Raw genomic sequence first — 15,357 nt, 5'->3', positions numbered from 1 at the left:
GGTATGGAGAAGTTTTCACACATTTATAAAGAATAACTAATGTGGGATCTCACAATCCACCTCCCCTTTTAGGACTGAGCATCCTTGTTGATACTCGTTCCTTTCTCCAATCGACGTGAGACCCCCCAATCCGTTTTGAGATCCTATCTCGATTAGGGAGGAGAACGAAACATCCTTTGTAAGAGGGTGAAAATTACTCCCTAGTAGACACGTTTTAAAAACCTTTAGAGGAAGTTTGAAAGGGAAAGCCCAAAGAAGATAATATTTACTAGCTGTGGGCTTGAGCTGTCACAAATGGTATCAGAGCTAGACACTGGACGATGTGTCAGCGAGGAGGGTGAGCCCTAAAAGAAGTGGACACGAAGCGGTGTGTCAACAAGGATGCTGAGCCCTAAAAGATGTGGATTGGGAGGGTCCCACATCGATTAAGAAAGGAAGGGAAGTATTCTTCATAAGGATGTGAAAACTTCACTCTAGCAAACTCATTTGAAAAACCTTGAGGAAAAGCTCGAGAATGAAACTCCAAGCCATTTGTTATTAAATTTCAAAGAAATTTAAAACATTCTCTCCTAATATTCGAGATATATATAATATTTTTTTCTTCAAATTTTCAAAATCTCTCACCATTATTTTTCTTAAGGGAGATCTTAAATATTTTGTTTCAAAAACATCTTATAAATATTTTTAATTTAACTTTTTTTTTAACACTTTTAAACTAAACTAAAAAAAAAAAAAAAAAAAAAAACTCCAACGTCAGTACCATATTTAAAAAATACTCGTGAACTTTTAAAAATAACATTAAAAATGACAGATATAGCTTCTGGAGATGTCGATAGACAATTTTCGTCAATCAATAAATTCGTTATAAACTTTATTTTACAAAGGTAAAACGTGTTAACACTATATTTAAATGGTTCAAATTTTACTCTACATATATAAAACATTTGAATTATGACCACTTACCTATGTAAATTTAAAAGAAAAAACATACATTTTGAGTGGTGCTGACCATGTGTCGCCACGTGTCATGAGTTAATTTGGTGAAAAGTGGGTCCAACTTGGTGGGCCAGCCCACCGCCCATTACAAATTAGAGATAATCTTTTGCCTACTTTTGACACTACTTTCTAGCTCTTTGCCCCCACACTCCTGCCCATTCTTCAGTTATTATTATTATTATTATTTAAATAACAATAAAATCACTTTATTCAAATTAAATAGACGATATATTTTTTTAAAAATCTATTTAAGCCTATAAAATTTTTAAATACCTCAAATATATGTTTTAATACTTTCTAATTTAATCTTATTAGTTAATATGAAAATCGTCGTTGATTTTTTTATTTTTTATTTCAATTATTTTTCAATTATTAAAGTATTGGTTGGAAGGTCGATGACGTTAAGCAGAAAAGGAATGCCTGCATGCTTAGCTGGCCTCCACGTCACCAATCATACTCAGCCATTCATAGACTTTTTCGCCATGTGGCGGCTAAGTGGGCCCTTCTTCTCATAATCTCTTCATCATCACCAATCACATTCACTGAGTGGGTCCCCTCCTTTATGACGAGTCAACTTTCAAACGCCACTCATAATTGCTCTTCATGCGTTGGCCTTGAGCTCCTGGGACCCACATAATTGAAAATTTGATGAACCTAAAAACAAATTAACTCAGTAGACAATATTTATTGGTTGTGAGCTTAAACGGTTAAAAATTGTATTAGAGCCGACATAGGATGATGTGTTAGCGAAGACGTTGGGCTCCAAAGAGGTTGACTCTGAAATTTCACATTTATTAGAAATGAGAACGAAACATTCATCGTACGGACGTCAAAATCTGTCTAGTATACATGTTTTAAACCGGTAAAGCTGACATGGAAGTGGGTCTCAGACGTGAAAACCTCGAAGTAGACGTGTTTCTTTTGTCATACCTACATTAAACATTTCATTAAAATTCTCAAAACATCTCCACACTGCCACTCCATTCTCGTGTCTGTCCTATATAAGCTACTCTGATGCTTCCTCGTACTTCCATCCCACCCTTTCTTCCTCTGCTTCATTCATCATACTTCAATATCATGTAACTCTGATTATCATAATTATACATTTCAACTTCTTTTACATATGTTTGTGTGTGATCTTTTGAAAATTTGGGGACAAATTCGAAATGGGTCATTGTTCATTTCTTATTTCCTGGCTCCGATGGGGTTGTTTTGCTGATATTGCAGGTTGTACCACCGGAGTCAGCTCTGTTTGAAGTGGAAACCAAGGAAGTAGTTGTTGAAGAAGAGCCAAAGCAAGAAGCTGCTGAAGAAGAGGCAGCTGAGCTTGTGGTGGAAGAGGAGACCAAACCAGCAGAGGCTGAGCCACCGGCGGTGGAGGTGGTGGAAGAGAAGCCTGCAGAAGAAGCAGAGGAGAAACCAGAAGAAGAATCTGCAGCTGAGAAGGCCGAGTAATTGAATTTGAATCCAAATTATGGTTGAGAAATTTGAACACTTTAATGCATTTTTGTTCATATTACTCAAGAACTATGACACCATGTGATAGGACGCTTAGAATGAACTGCCGCTTAGAATCATAATTTAGTTTGTTTAAATGTATAACAGAGCTCTTCTCTGTTCTGCTTTTATTAAGCTACAAAGATGAAAAGGGTACAACTTTCATAACCATTTGAAGAACATGATTACTATTCAAAGAGGGAATCGATCCGATTCAGGCTACCAAAATGAACAACAGTATGAAACCAATTGGGCATGCCCTCAAAAATGACATCCTTAAATTTCCCAGTAGTTGGATTGAAAAGAACCAGAGCTCTGTTTCTATACTCCAACAAAAGCTCTTCACTTTTCAAAATGCAAACAACTTTAACGATTTTACTCCGCAGAACAATCTTGGAGACCTTGAAAGAAATCTCTGATGCTTCTTGTTTGATGGATTTGGGCATGTAAGTCCCAATGTTAAAGCGTTTGACCCAAGATTCCTTTACGCCGTACTGTTCCATGACCCATATTTCCATTTTGCCGTGAGTACAGTAAACGGCAGCTGAGAGACACCCATTTAGAATCACTAAATGGTAATTGCAACGACTCAAGCTCCCATAATCAGGCTTTGGGATGTCTATGAATTCCTCTGTTGCTAAGTCAAATGAGACGATGGTGCGACCGTGATGGTGCCGTCGAGGTAGAGAAACCCAGTGGAGTCTGCCGTTGACGATGGCCTGCGACTGGCCATGAGCTAGATGGTGGCTAATTCTGCCTACGCTTCTCCAATTCGAGCTTCCCAAAGTGAAAATTTGAACTTCTGAGTGGTGGACGCGTCTCTGGATACGGCGGAAGCCTCTGGAGTAAACAATCTTAATGACTTTGAACTGTTTGGTTTGTGGATGAAATCCAATACCACAAACCACATCCGGGTTCGGAAATTCCTTGGTTTTGGGTAATTCCAGGTACTCTCTAGTAAAGGGGTTGTATATAAAGAGCTTTTCATTGTAAAGAGAATCCGATAAACAGAGGAAGCCATTGCAGGAGCCTACGACGTCGTACTCAGGCATTGTAGCTGAAAAAGGAGTGGAAATCCTCTTGACGGGCTGTTTTTGTTGTTTGAAAGCAGGGAAATCGACGAAACAGAGGTGGTTTCTGATGGGGTAATCACAGTGGAAGATTAAGCAACGAAAGTTTTCATGTTGGTCAAGAAATTGAGGGTTTTGAGCGAGAAGGCGCCATGACCTGCAAACATATTGGAAGCGAATCAAAGATGAAATGGGTAGGCGAGAAAGGATGTGGCGAAGAACATCATGGCTAAGATTATCCATTTGGTGTGGGAGATTGGGCTTCTTGTTGTGCAGGGGAAATGCAGAGCCTGCGGACATGATCGAAATGGTAAAGGCGAAAAGGAATAACAGAGTAGGGGCGTAAAGAAAGTGGTGTTTGGTGGCATCAAAAGATAATAAAAATGGGGACGGAAATTACAAGGAAGGAAGGAGTGTGGTTTGATTGTGGGGTGTGGGGTCCACTTTTTGTTGAATAATTCCTCCATTCCCCCTCTGGATGGGAATTTTATTCTTTCTATCTATCTACCCTTTGATCTATGGATGGATGGATGGATGGATGGATGTAGATTCAATCATGGTATATTCTTAATAATAATTGTGATATTACTTTAATTATTCCTGCTAGAAATTGTCTATTTTAGTTCGTTACGTCTCGTCGTTAGCTTTAAAATACGTTTGTTGGAGAGAGCTTTCGACACCTTTGTAAGAAATGTTTCGTTCTTCTCTCCAATCGATGTGGGATCTCACAATCCATCTCCCTTCTAAATCTAGCGTCCTTGATGACACACTGTTTTAGTTTCCACACTCTTGTAAAAAATGTCTCATTCTCTTCTCCAATCGACGTGTGATCTCACAAACCACCTTCTCTAAGGGCCTAGTGTCCTCGCTGGCACACTATCCCTTGTAAGAAATGCTTCATTCTCTTCTCCAATCGACATGGGATCTCACAAACCACTTCCCTTAGGGGCCAGCATCCTCACTGGCACACTCTTGGGTTTCTACTCTCTTATAAGAAATGCTTTATTCTCCTCTCCAATTAATGTGGGATCACACAATTCATTCCGCCTGACGTTTGGCTCTTATACCATTTGTAACAACGTTGACACACTACTTAGTGTCCGGCTTTGATATCATTTGTAACAACGCTGGCACATCGCTCGATATCTGGTTCTAATACCATGAGTAACAGAGCTAGCACATTGCTCAGTGTTTGACTCTAATACCATTAGTAACAGCTCAAGTTTACCATTAGCAAATAATGTCCGCTTTGACCCATTACGTATCACCCATCAGCCTCACGATTTAAAAACATATTTGTTATGGAGAAATTTCCACACTTGTATAAGTAATGTTTCGTTCTCTCCAACTAATGTGGGATCTCACATTCACCCTAGCTATTAAAGGAAAAAAAAAAAAAAAAAAAAAGGAAAGACATCGTTGTAATTAATCTGAAACATTGGATTAAATATATGTAGAAAGAATAAGATCCACGAGATGAAAATGATATCTAAATTGTTGATTTTAATCTATTTTTATTAATTCTTTCATAACTAGACTTATGAAACATATGTTATTTTTATTTAGTAATTTAAATATACGAAAAGATATTAGATAAATAAATATAAATAGAGTATACTTTACTTCCCAACCACCATCACACAATTATTTTAATAATTTTTTTTAAGATTAAATATAAACAAAAATATGATATATTCATAACTAAAATCTTATAAAATTAAAATATCAAATATTTACGATGTCACCGATTTAATCAATTAGGCATCAATCAATTAAATAAGAATGGGTCCGTGCTGAGTCGTCAATCAATTAGGCATCAATTCCCCTTTTTTTAACGCATGCGGGGCCCACTCATGTGCACTGCTGTCCTATTTTCTAACACCCATCATTCCGGGGTCTTGCTTTTTGTTCCCCTTAATTAAATCAACGGCCTTCCTTATCTTCTCCGAATGGCTCCTCCCAATGGACGGCCGGATTTGCATAAAAGCTGCCACCCGACCCGACTGTTTTGTCGGAAAACGGGCATGGCATATTTATAGGCTCCACAAACGTCACTTACGAGAGAAACAAAACAAAGAAATATATACGCAATCTCGTGAAGGACACAGATACATCCCTGCAATTCACTTACCCACCACCTTAAATTATCAACTTTTATACTCTAATAATATATATATATATACACACAGGTTCTAACAACATGGACGGTATATCTCGACTTTCAGGAATAAAAAGAAGTTGGCTTTTCCAAATAAGATAATTGGATGAACGAAGCTTGATGGTGATCATATGGATTAGAGTGTTGAAAGGGAGAAGGTGAGAAGTCGATTAAGAAGCCATGGACAAGAAAAGATTGGGGCTGCTAAATCGGAGGGACTCTAATACTATGAAAATATTTGCTAAAACCACATCATTTAAATGGTGGTGAAAGTTCTCTATTTATAATTATTTATGTAATCAAATAGACTATAAGGGAAATGGAAAGAACAGCAAATGGAAGGATATGATAAATATGTTAAACTATAATGGAGGTCTAAATGTCCTCAACAACAAATATGGTCAAGACTACGTGGTTCCATAAATTTAGGATATAAACTTATCACACTAACAACTCTGATCATAAGGCAGATTGAACCAAGGTGACCATGTGAGCTTTGATCCCTTGGTTTGGCTTCTCGAGAGTCTAAATGGGCTCTGGGCAGGGTTGGCTCGGGTTCGAACTCAGTTAACCATGAGTTTGGGTTGGCTTGGGTTATGGATGATGATGACCCTGTGAGTCCCCTAATTCAGCTTCTCTAGAGTTTAAATAGGCTCTGAACAGGGTTGGTTCACGTTCAAACCTAATTGATCCTGAATTAGGGTTGACTCCCTACAGAAGAAAGGAAAAAGAATTTCACGTTCTTCCTTTCACTTTCAAGAAGAGAGGATTAAGAAAATCCTATTAATTGGAGCTTTCTCCAAACCTCCAAGAAAAACATGAAAAAAAAGCTCGAATGGTACGATCCCTTTGTCACCTTAGAATGAAAGGGGCAATCTCATAATTCTTGGTCTGTGAAGATACATGGTTAGGTGCTCCATTTTATTTTCACATTGAGGTCGAACCTAAACCTATGCTCAAGAGATAACTGTCCATCTACTGACAAGGGATGTATGGATTCTCAGGAAGAGAGGAGCGAAGATGGTCCCTAGGACCGCCCAGATCCCACAAGTGAATAGAAAGTTGGATCTACAGTAGATATCACCTGAATCAACCCATCTATTCTCTTCCGGAGAAGTTTGGTTCCAAACCGTGTTCAAACAGGAGAAGTAGGTCGTACTAATAGCCTTTAAAAGAGAGCGAGAAGCGTAGAGGAGAGAGTAGGGGAAGTAGGAGGAGTAAAAAGTGAATAAAAAAGAAGTCCCAAGTTGAGAATTTAGGGGATTATGAAATGGAAAGTCCCATCCTCAATAGCCCACCAAAAACACTCCCATCCCATCTTCTCCCTTTCACTTTCTTCAAATTAAGTTGGTGCCACGCCAAAACCCCATTAATTTAATCCTCCAATTTCCCTCATCATCATCATCGTCGTCGTCGTCATGTGGCGCCTCATCGCAGCTCTTCGCCCTACCCTCCACAACTTCACTAACAGCCACCGCGTCGCCGATGAGAGCATGTTCACTACAACTGAATTCCCCATCTACGCCGTCGCCAATCACCACCACCACCGCCGCCGCCCTGCTGCTCACCGCACCTTCTCTGCCGTCTTCAGCATCATTCGTGCCCCTTTCTCTATTCTCTCTTGCTTCGCTCCACCAACCGTTCACTCCTCCGCCGACACCTTCTGGCTCTCCACCGATCACTATTTTGCCTCCACCATTTCCGAGACCAATCACCTTATGGTAAGCGACGGCATGCGTTACGCCATGTTGATGTAGAAACAGAACAACACTCAAAACAACAACAAAAAATCAAAAAAAAAAAAATCAAAACTTTAGCTTTTATTTGGGTTTTAGGTGAAAATAATCACTTGGGTTTTTCTTTTTTTTAGTTAAATTTGATTCAGTGTCTGTTTCTAATCTGTTCTTGTATTGTTTTCAGACGACCCAGATCCCAATCCCATAAATTAAATTAAAAAAAAAAAAAAAAGTTGCTCTTTTCCCAAGAATATCAGTAACTCTCTGTTTTCTCTCTGTTTCTCAATAGAACAAGTACAAGAACGTATCAATGGCTTTCCTAGTACCTATCTCCATGCCTTAACTTTACCTTCTTTGTTTTCTTTTGATTCTTTTTCCTCTAAATAAACCCATACTTTTAGTTTTTACTACAAAAAGAAACTATTTTTCAAGAGCGATGAGGAAGAATCTTGAACAATCTTGAACGTAAACTACTAATCACCTAACAATTTTTAAATATTAAGATCTCACATCAATTAGAGAAAAAATGTTCGAGAGAGAATGCTCAAAAAATACAATATACGTTAGCCGTGTGTTTGGGTTGTTACGGTATTTAAGGCATTTATACTTCGATTAAAGTATAATGGCATAATTTGAGAGACCCATCAATCAAATTAATGTGTAATTAAGTATAGTTTAAAGTGATTAAAGATGGATGATGAGGTGCTTTAATATCTCCCAATGTTTGTGCCACATATATATATATATATATATATATATATATTATAAAAGCAGCTTTAATGGAAGCTCCTTTTGGAGGTACTAAGGGCTCGACTTTTGCTTCAAATACACGATTTCTGAATATAAATAAATAATTCCTAAAGTACACATCAAATTATTATTTTAATATTTTCATGAATTTTTCCCCATCTTTATATTCATCGAAGCTGGAACTGATAATGACAGTGGGAATAAAGTAGGTTTTTTTTTTTTTTTTTTTTTTTTTTTTTTTTTTTTGGAAATTTCCCCCAATGAATGAATAATAGAATTTAAATGTGGATGGTAGGCTATTGCTTTTAATAAGATCGTGGTAACAATTTGATCGTAAAAAGTTAAAAATTCACCATTATTTGAATGAGACTGTCACAATATAATTATCTTATCATAACAATTAGATGTGGATTTTAAAATCTATACGGGAATATATTTATTAAATTTATGGAGGGTGAGACAATTTTTTTTTTTGTAAAAAAATCAACAAGAATTTAATAATAGTGATTATTTTAAGATTCATGAGAAATACATTAATATTTAAAAGTATATAAATTAAAAGCAGTGATATTTAAAAGCTGCATTGGGCTTTCCATTATCAATCATGCGGCCCACTCTCTTATTGGGCTTTCCAGATTCAAGCAGGACGGCCCACTATTATTGGGCTTCCCATATTACCTTATTGGGCTTTCCGTATTCAAGCAGAACGGCCCGATCTCTTCGTAAGCCCATCTCTTGAAGTTGAAGATATAAAATTTAAAAAATTTTAGTACCATATCTATAACTCAAAATACTCTTTTCGTCATCGAACTTTTGGGTTCGTTTTATTCAAGATCTCGTTTGATAATTATTTTGTTTCTCCCGTCTTTTCAACCCTTAAAATATATTTGAATTATGAGCTAAATTTTAAAATTAAGCTTGCCTTGTATAAGATATTTGAATTCGGAACTAAATGACAACTTTATTATTGATTTAAGTTCTTTTCTTCGTAAGAAGTGGAATAAAACAAGTGGTTGAAGTTTTGGGTAAATGATACAATACTTTGATAAAAGTCACCTCAAACTAAATATCAGAAATGTAAACCTTTTGGAAGGGAAGAAATGGCAAAAAAAAGTAGAAGAAAAGCAAAATGTTCTAACATCCTTTTTTGGCCTTTGTTTCTAACTTTTTTAGGGCCACTTTGATACTCTTTTCCACTTTTACTCATTCAATTTCCAAAGGAGAAAGCATAAAAGAATCAGATGTATAGTTGTGGTGACAATGAGGGTCAGATTTTGAGTCTTTCACCTGTCAAATCTTTAAATTTTTCGTCTCATGGTTTCTTATTGGAATTCAATTAGGAACCCACAAAGTCGACTTACAAAGAATACATATCCTGTTCTTGTTCTTCGTTATAGAGCGAATTATATGAATATGACAATCTTTACCCCTTCTTAGGACCTGTTTGGAACGGCTTTTCAACTGCAGGACCTTATAGCCAGTTTTGTAACGACATAATGGAAAGCCAAAGAATAAAGACTTTATCACAAGCACGATGCAAATGTAAAAGTCAATGAATCGACTCGAGAGCTATACCAAACGACAGTGCATGCTTTGCAGATTCCAAAGATATTTCCTCTTTTAAAAGAAACTATTGATAAAATGACTGAAAATGTATGAACAGATTGATCTGGGAAGAAAAGAAAAGAATAGAAAAGGAGCCCCACAAAAAAGGGGACGAATCTGAGACTGTTCCTCTTCCACCTTAAAAAATTACAGGGTTTGACAGTGCAACATATAAAGTTTTAGGCATATTTTCGGCTCGGCTATACGATCAAAGCAGAAGCTAAAAACATCAAACAAGAATTTCATGTCGATACGAAAGCTAACCCGAAAAGAGAGAAGAGAAAAGACGAAGAATTTGTGGTTATTTATTCACAGGGAGCCTAGATGGATTATCCCTTGAATGTTTTTTCACACTAACAATTCAACAAAAAGAGGAACTCTGATACAATCTGTTCAAAAAAAAAAAAAAAAAAAAAAAAAAACCAAAATGATGGGACAAACAGCATTCCTAAACAAAGCTCACAACTTTGCCTCAGGCATCACTGCTACAATTATGATGAACTTGAAAATTAAAAAAAGGGTGACCTTAAAAAAAAAACAAGGCATAGTCTATAATAACTTTGTGGATCCCCATCTCACTGAAGATGCATGATGATACGTATTTTGCTATACTGCCGCAATCTGATTTTACATCTCACTCAAATATATGAAAGAAAAAAAAAAAACAAAAAAAGAAAGAAAATTTTCTAATCAAAACTCAAACCTGAACACAAAATCCCAAGTGGCTAAATACCTCTAAGCTTGGTTTTCAGCATCGGCACTCAGTTAGCTTTATAGATAATTCTTCTTTTTCCCCCTTTTTTTGTTGGGTAATTCAACTGAATATTCTATTTGATTATCTGCAACTTCACGTTCTTCACCAATTATCTTCATCTACTATGTTGACATATCCGATCGTTCCTAGGTAGTGTTTCCTGAACCAAAAAATGAGGAGGATACTCAGTATCAACACTATTTTTCACCAGAAAACTACAACAGATAAAAGGAGGAAGAAGAACAATGCGACGACGAGATCATTTAGCACAGAATGATACATAACGCTGTCGTGCGACTTGCTAACAGCACTTATATCCTAAACTTAATACCACATCAGAGATAATCTGATAGCATTTCGTGATTTTGGTTCACACTAGTTAAGCAAAGCATTCAAAAAGGCTGTACTAAATTTAATCGATGTCCGAATGATTACATGATTAAATGAAACGGGATATAGTTTAGGACATATACTAAATGCATAATTTCACTACTAGTTCTGACTCTGAGTGATAATGACCACAGAAAGAAACAGCAACAGCCATGTTTTTTAGTGTATCAAAGACGAGGATTCAACCATGAGGTTGTTATGCATTTACAATGTCGTAGAATTAGTCAAATGCTTGAGCTTGTCAAGTTAGAATGAGTGAGCTGCACAATTGCAGGCTTGCAAGCATATATGTGCACGTAAACACGAAGAGGTTACAGTCCTGTAACAGGACGAACAAAAATCAATCACCAAATGCAAGGGAGTGACAATGAGAGAGATCAATGACAGTTTGAAATTTGAATGCCCTTCATCTAGATAACTCAATAACTTCAATCGGTATGACTATATAAGCTATTCTTGTTGGCATTTGTAATAAGGTTCATTGGGACCTATCTCTAAACATTCTTACAATATAACCATGTTACTTTTCGGCTATACGAACATACTGAACATATATCTTTCCCAGAAAATGTATATATAGGGAAGCCCACTTAACGATATAAGTTTGTTCGGTTGGTAACTCAAATCATTCATGTATAGTATCTAAATCTGGTATCTAAAACAGCTAATATCTAAACCATCAAGTGCAGAATTGAAACAGCTTTCTGCAAGATCAAAGAAATATAAATCTACATTTGGATGTTCATAATCTGAGCATTTGAAAAATAAAATTCTTGATGAGATAAACCGGGAGATACTGCTGAAACAAATAATGAAGCATTATATAAATTTTGAAACAGTGGCTCTAACCTCTGTTTGACTGCCTCCTATTAACACTATGACCACCAATAAAACCAGGAGAGCTTCTGGATGAGACATCAGAAGCAGCATTGCCGAGTCCATAACCAAAGGGTCCAGAGACGTCTCTTTCAAAATTGGAAGATCGCCACGTGAGATCGCCATAACTGGCATTGTAGAAATCTGCAAAAGGCCCGTCAAAACCGACAGTTGAGGTAGGAAATGATGATGTTGGAGGCAAAACAGTACCACTGTTCCTCCCATATCCTCCAGCTCCTATACTATAACTACTGTCAATACCTCCATAATTATGATTCCCAGAGTTACTAAAAACATTGTTTCCTCCACCTTGAGACAAGATTCCGGAGCTACCCCAGTTAACTCCAGAATTGGCAAATGCAGTTCCCCCAATGCCGCCGCCAACGCTTGCTGATCCCAAATGAGCATTGGAGTTGGCAGAGTTTGTTCCATTGTTGAGCCCTCCACTTCCCCACAAGTTTTGAGTTGCTGAGCTGAAGAAGGATGAGTTTCCTCCATTGCCACTCTCATACCCTATATTGCCAAATCTATCCGAATTACCAGTATAATACGGGCTCAGTCCCCGTCCATAATTGAGATTATTGGTAAAATTGGAACTTCCCCCGTACCCTGGATTCAAGCCAATCTCAAAGTTCACGCCCATTCCATAACCCGAACTGAACGGAGTGAATACACTTCGACCACTAGAAACTGGACTAAATCTACCATCCATTCTAACCCCATAACCTCCAATTGTACTTGAACTATACCCCTGAGTATAACCATTAAGGAAGCTATTGACCCTACTCTGACCATAATTGTATCCACCAAGTGGACTTCGGCTTGGGCCTGGTGACAACTCTTTTGGAACTGCACGCTTGACTTCAACCATTTTTCCATTCAATTCATGGAAAGTCTTGATAAGAACTTTCTCGACCGCTTCTTCCGAATCATATGTAATAAACCCGAAACCTCTGGGTCGAAGAGTATTGTGGTCATACATCACCACAACATCTGTAATTGTTCCGAATTGATCAAAATAATTCTTGAATTCACTCTCTGTAACAGTAGATGCTAAGCCCCCAACAAATATCTTTCTAGTTCGTCCAGGACCAGGAGAAACATTAATGCTACCACTGGTTCTACCTACAATGTTCTGGTCATTTCTAGGAACAGCCCTTTTCGCCTCAACCTGGGTATGAAGATCGAGTTTAAATAGCATTAAAATGACAAATGCAGACTATTTGATTGAATACAAGCTGAAAAACTAATCAGGAAAATAGAAATTTCACTAAGGAAGAAAATAAGAACTACAAAACATTTTGATTCATAAGCTAACAAAAAATGAGCTATCTCTGCAGGTCATATGATACACATTCAGGTTAAAAACTCACCATTCTTCCATCAATATTATGCTTCTCCCTTATAACTCTATCTGCAACACTTGGATCAGCAAAAACTATGAAGCCGAAGCCTCGACCTCGACCTGTAGTCCGATCCTTCATAATGACAGCTTCTACAACCTCCCCAAAGGCACTGAAATACTCTTTAAGCCGGTCTTCATCAGTATCCCAAGATATCCCACCAACAAATAATTTGCCACTATCAGTTTGCATTTTCCTTTTCCTATAAACCACAGCAACAAAAGCCACATCGTTCAGATGTTCAAAAACCATCAAATGCAGATAACATCTATCCATTTCTACTCGATTCAGATGAAGAAAAACAACAGAATTTTAAACTCGTAATAATGTACTGGGGATCGAATTCCATGACCGTATTTTACCGGATGAACAACGGAAAAAGGGGGACAAAATCAGCTATGGAGATTCATTATAGTAGAAGATCGGTGTGTGAACCTAAGGTGAAGAAATGTAATCTGTAACATCTTGGAGCTGAAAGAGAAGAAGGAAATGGAATCAAATGCGGGTGAATAACAAATCAATAACAGAAGCAGTACCTTATTTGAATCGAGAGGCAATCCAGGAAATGTATATATCTCAAAGGAAGAGATATTGGAAAAATCAATTTGGGAACACTGGATCCATCGTCGATCAATTGCTCGACAAAATTTCAACAAACCTGAGAAAACCCAGAAAGCATTTGAATCAAAAAGAAGGATTACCGGGATCCAAACTTGATTCAATTTCTTACAAGATCGAAAAACAAAGTCCAGATTTCCATAAAACCGACCGATTAGCGAAGAACCAGAGAGCCAAATCTTGCCGAGCTAAGATCTGAGAGGAAGCACGATGATTAGGACAGACATCTTGAGCTTCCCTGTAAGATTTGTCCGCAACTTTCCTTAAGCCTCTGGATTGTGTCCAATTGATTATGTAAAGCAAATTCAGTTAGGAAGCAGATCGGGAAATTCTATTTATGTTTAAACAAACTGTACACTGCAAAGAGAACGTGAAAAACAGAAGCTTGAAGATGTCTAACGTGAGAAATGTATAAGAACTTGGGAATCGAAGATGAACATTTTCTCTTCCTTTTTGATTTTATAATTTTCTTTTTTATTTTATTTATTTTGATCTTGCTATAAACTTTATGGGAGGAGGAGAAAAATAAATCAATATAAAAATAAAAACATGGGTGCATAATGTCATGTATATGCATCAAAATGTATTTTATTCATTAATAACTAAATAAATGGAGCCTTAATTTATGATAATATTTTCAAAATATTGCAAACAAATTATTTATGTTTATTATAAAATATCTTTTTATTTATTTAATGCTCTTTTTTTTTATATGGATGAAAAAGAATGTGGTAATAAATCGTTTCTCGGCTTAGGTTAGCTCTTAATTGATAAATTGTATGATAAAAATATTACCGAAGGTAAGATTCAGATTACTTTATTGATCGAATATGCAATATTATTTGTTTGAGATTCAAATCACTCCATGAGTAAGGTCAATCACGAGGTTGAATGACACTAAACGTCTAACTTGTTGGATGACAGTCCCACGTCGGTTAATTTAAGGAATGATCGTGGGTTTATAATAGAAGAATACTATCTCCATTGGTATGCGGCCTTTTGGGAAGCTCAAAGCAAAGCCAGGAAAGCTTATACTCAAAGTGGGCAATATCATACCATTATGGAGAGTTGTGTTCAACTAACATGGTATCAGAGTCGTGCCCTAAACTTAGCTATGTCAATTGGATCATCAAATGTCGAACAAATGACTCCAAAAGAAAAAGGAGTCAAGGCTCCTCAAAGGCAAGTAAAAAATGACTAAGACTCTAAAAGAAAAAGGAGTCGAGTCTCGGTTACATCATTGGAGGTTAGCTCATCCACACTAGCTCAAATAATTGGCTAATGGGTAAACTAAGTGGGTATGAGATATCCGGTATACAATGCGAGATGCGCTTTTCGAACATACTATATTGCTTTATCTCTCCGTCCTTTCCCTTCTCCTAGGTTGAGCTCTCGCATGTCCTAGGTCTGATCAGATCCTCAAATGACCCGTTTACAAAACAAAAAGCTAAGCACTCTCTCCTTTCTGTCCTCCAAGCTGGGCGCTCGTCACACTTTTGAACCA

General features: G+C 37.0%; 3 protein-coding genes across 5 annotated transcripts; 1 reads left to right on the top strand and 2 right to left on the bottom strand.

Annotated features, from left to right (window-relative positions):
* Nucleotides 1-2,573: 2,573 nt before the first annotated feature.
* LOC111776695 (F-box protein At3g07870-like) lies at nt 2,574-3,977 on the bottom strand. Its single transcript, XM_023656011.2, has one exon. The coding sequence runs from the start codon at nt 3,861-3,863 to the stop codon at nt 2,682-2,684; it is 1,182 nt and encodes a 393-aa protein (XP_023511779.2). The 5' UTR covers nt 3,864-3,977; the 3' UTR covers nt 2,574-2,681.
* Nucleotides 3,978-6,910: 2,933 nt separating this feature from the next.
* On the top strand, nt 6,911-7,689 carry LOC111777603 (uncharacterized). The gene has a single exon (XM_023657270.2). It carries the CDS (start codon nt 7,140-7,142, stop codon nt 7,476-7,478), a length of 339 nt encoding a protein of 112 aa, XP_023513038.2. The 5' UTR covers nt 6,911-7,139; the 3' UTR covers nt 7,479-7,689.
* Nucleotides 7,690-10,097: 2,408 nt separating this feature from the next.
* Nucleotides 10,098-14,300, bottom strand: LOC111777862 (RNA-binding (RRM/RBD/RNP motifs) family protein). Of its 3 annotated transcripts, none has more exons than XM_023657590.2 (6): nt 14,005-14,300; nt 13,772-13,893; nt 13,598-13,706; nt 13,206-13,437; nt 11,806-13,003; nt 10,098-10,726 (listed from the first exon to the last, which is right to left on the bottom strand). In XM_023657590.2, exons 4-6 carry the CDS (start codon nt 13,425-13,427, stop codon nt 10,713-10,715), a joined length of 1,434 nt encoding a protein of 477 aa, XP_023513358.1. In that variant the 5' UTR covers nt 13,428-13,437; nt 13,598-13,706; nt 13,772-13,893; nt 14,005-14,300; the 3' UTR covers nt 10,098-10,712. The 3 variants fall into 3 exon arrangements, with proteins under 3 accessions (XP_023513358.1, XP_023513359.1, XP_023513357.1); XM_023657591.2 differs by having other exon boundaries at nt 13,598-13,670; XM_023657589.2 differs by lacking the exon at nt 13,598-13,706 and having other exon boundaries at nt 14,005-14,299.
* Nucleotides 14,301-15,357: the final 1,057 nt, after the last annotated feature.

This window comes from Cucurbita pepo, chromosome 16, assembly GCF_057944985.1.
Source record: "Cucurbita pepo subsp. pepo isolate OVF chromosome 16, ASM5794498v1, whole genome shotgun sequence".
In the NCBI taxonomy this organism is placed as follows: domain Eukaryota; kingdom Viridiplantae; phylum Streptophyta; class Magnoliopsida; order Cucurbitales; family Cucurbitaceae; genus Cucurbita; species Cucurbita pepo.
Note: the sequence above shows the minus strand (reverse complement) of the source record. Positions and strands in the feature narration are given on the sequence as shown.

Coding starts and splice junctions, on each gene's coding strand:
- LOC111776695 (XM_023656011.2), bottom strand. CDS start 3,863: ATGTCCGCAGGCTCTGCATTTCCCCTGCACAACAAGAAGCCCAATCTC.
- LOC111777603 (XM_023657270.2), top strand. CDS start 7,140: ATGTGGCGCCTCATCGCAGCTCTTCGCCCTACCCTCCACAACTTCACT.
- LOC111777862 (XM_023657590.2), bottom strand. CDS start 13,427: ATGCAAACTGATAGTGGCAAATTATTTGTTGGTGGGATATCTTGGGAT. Junction 13,004..13,205: donor ATAATATTGATGGAAGAATG/GTGAGTTTTTAA, acceptor CTTCATACCCAG/GTTGAGGCGAAAAGGGCTGT.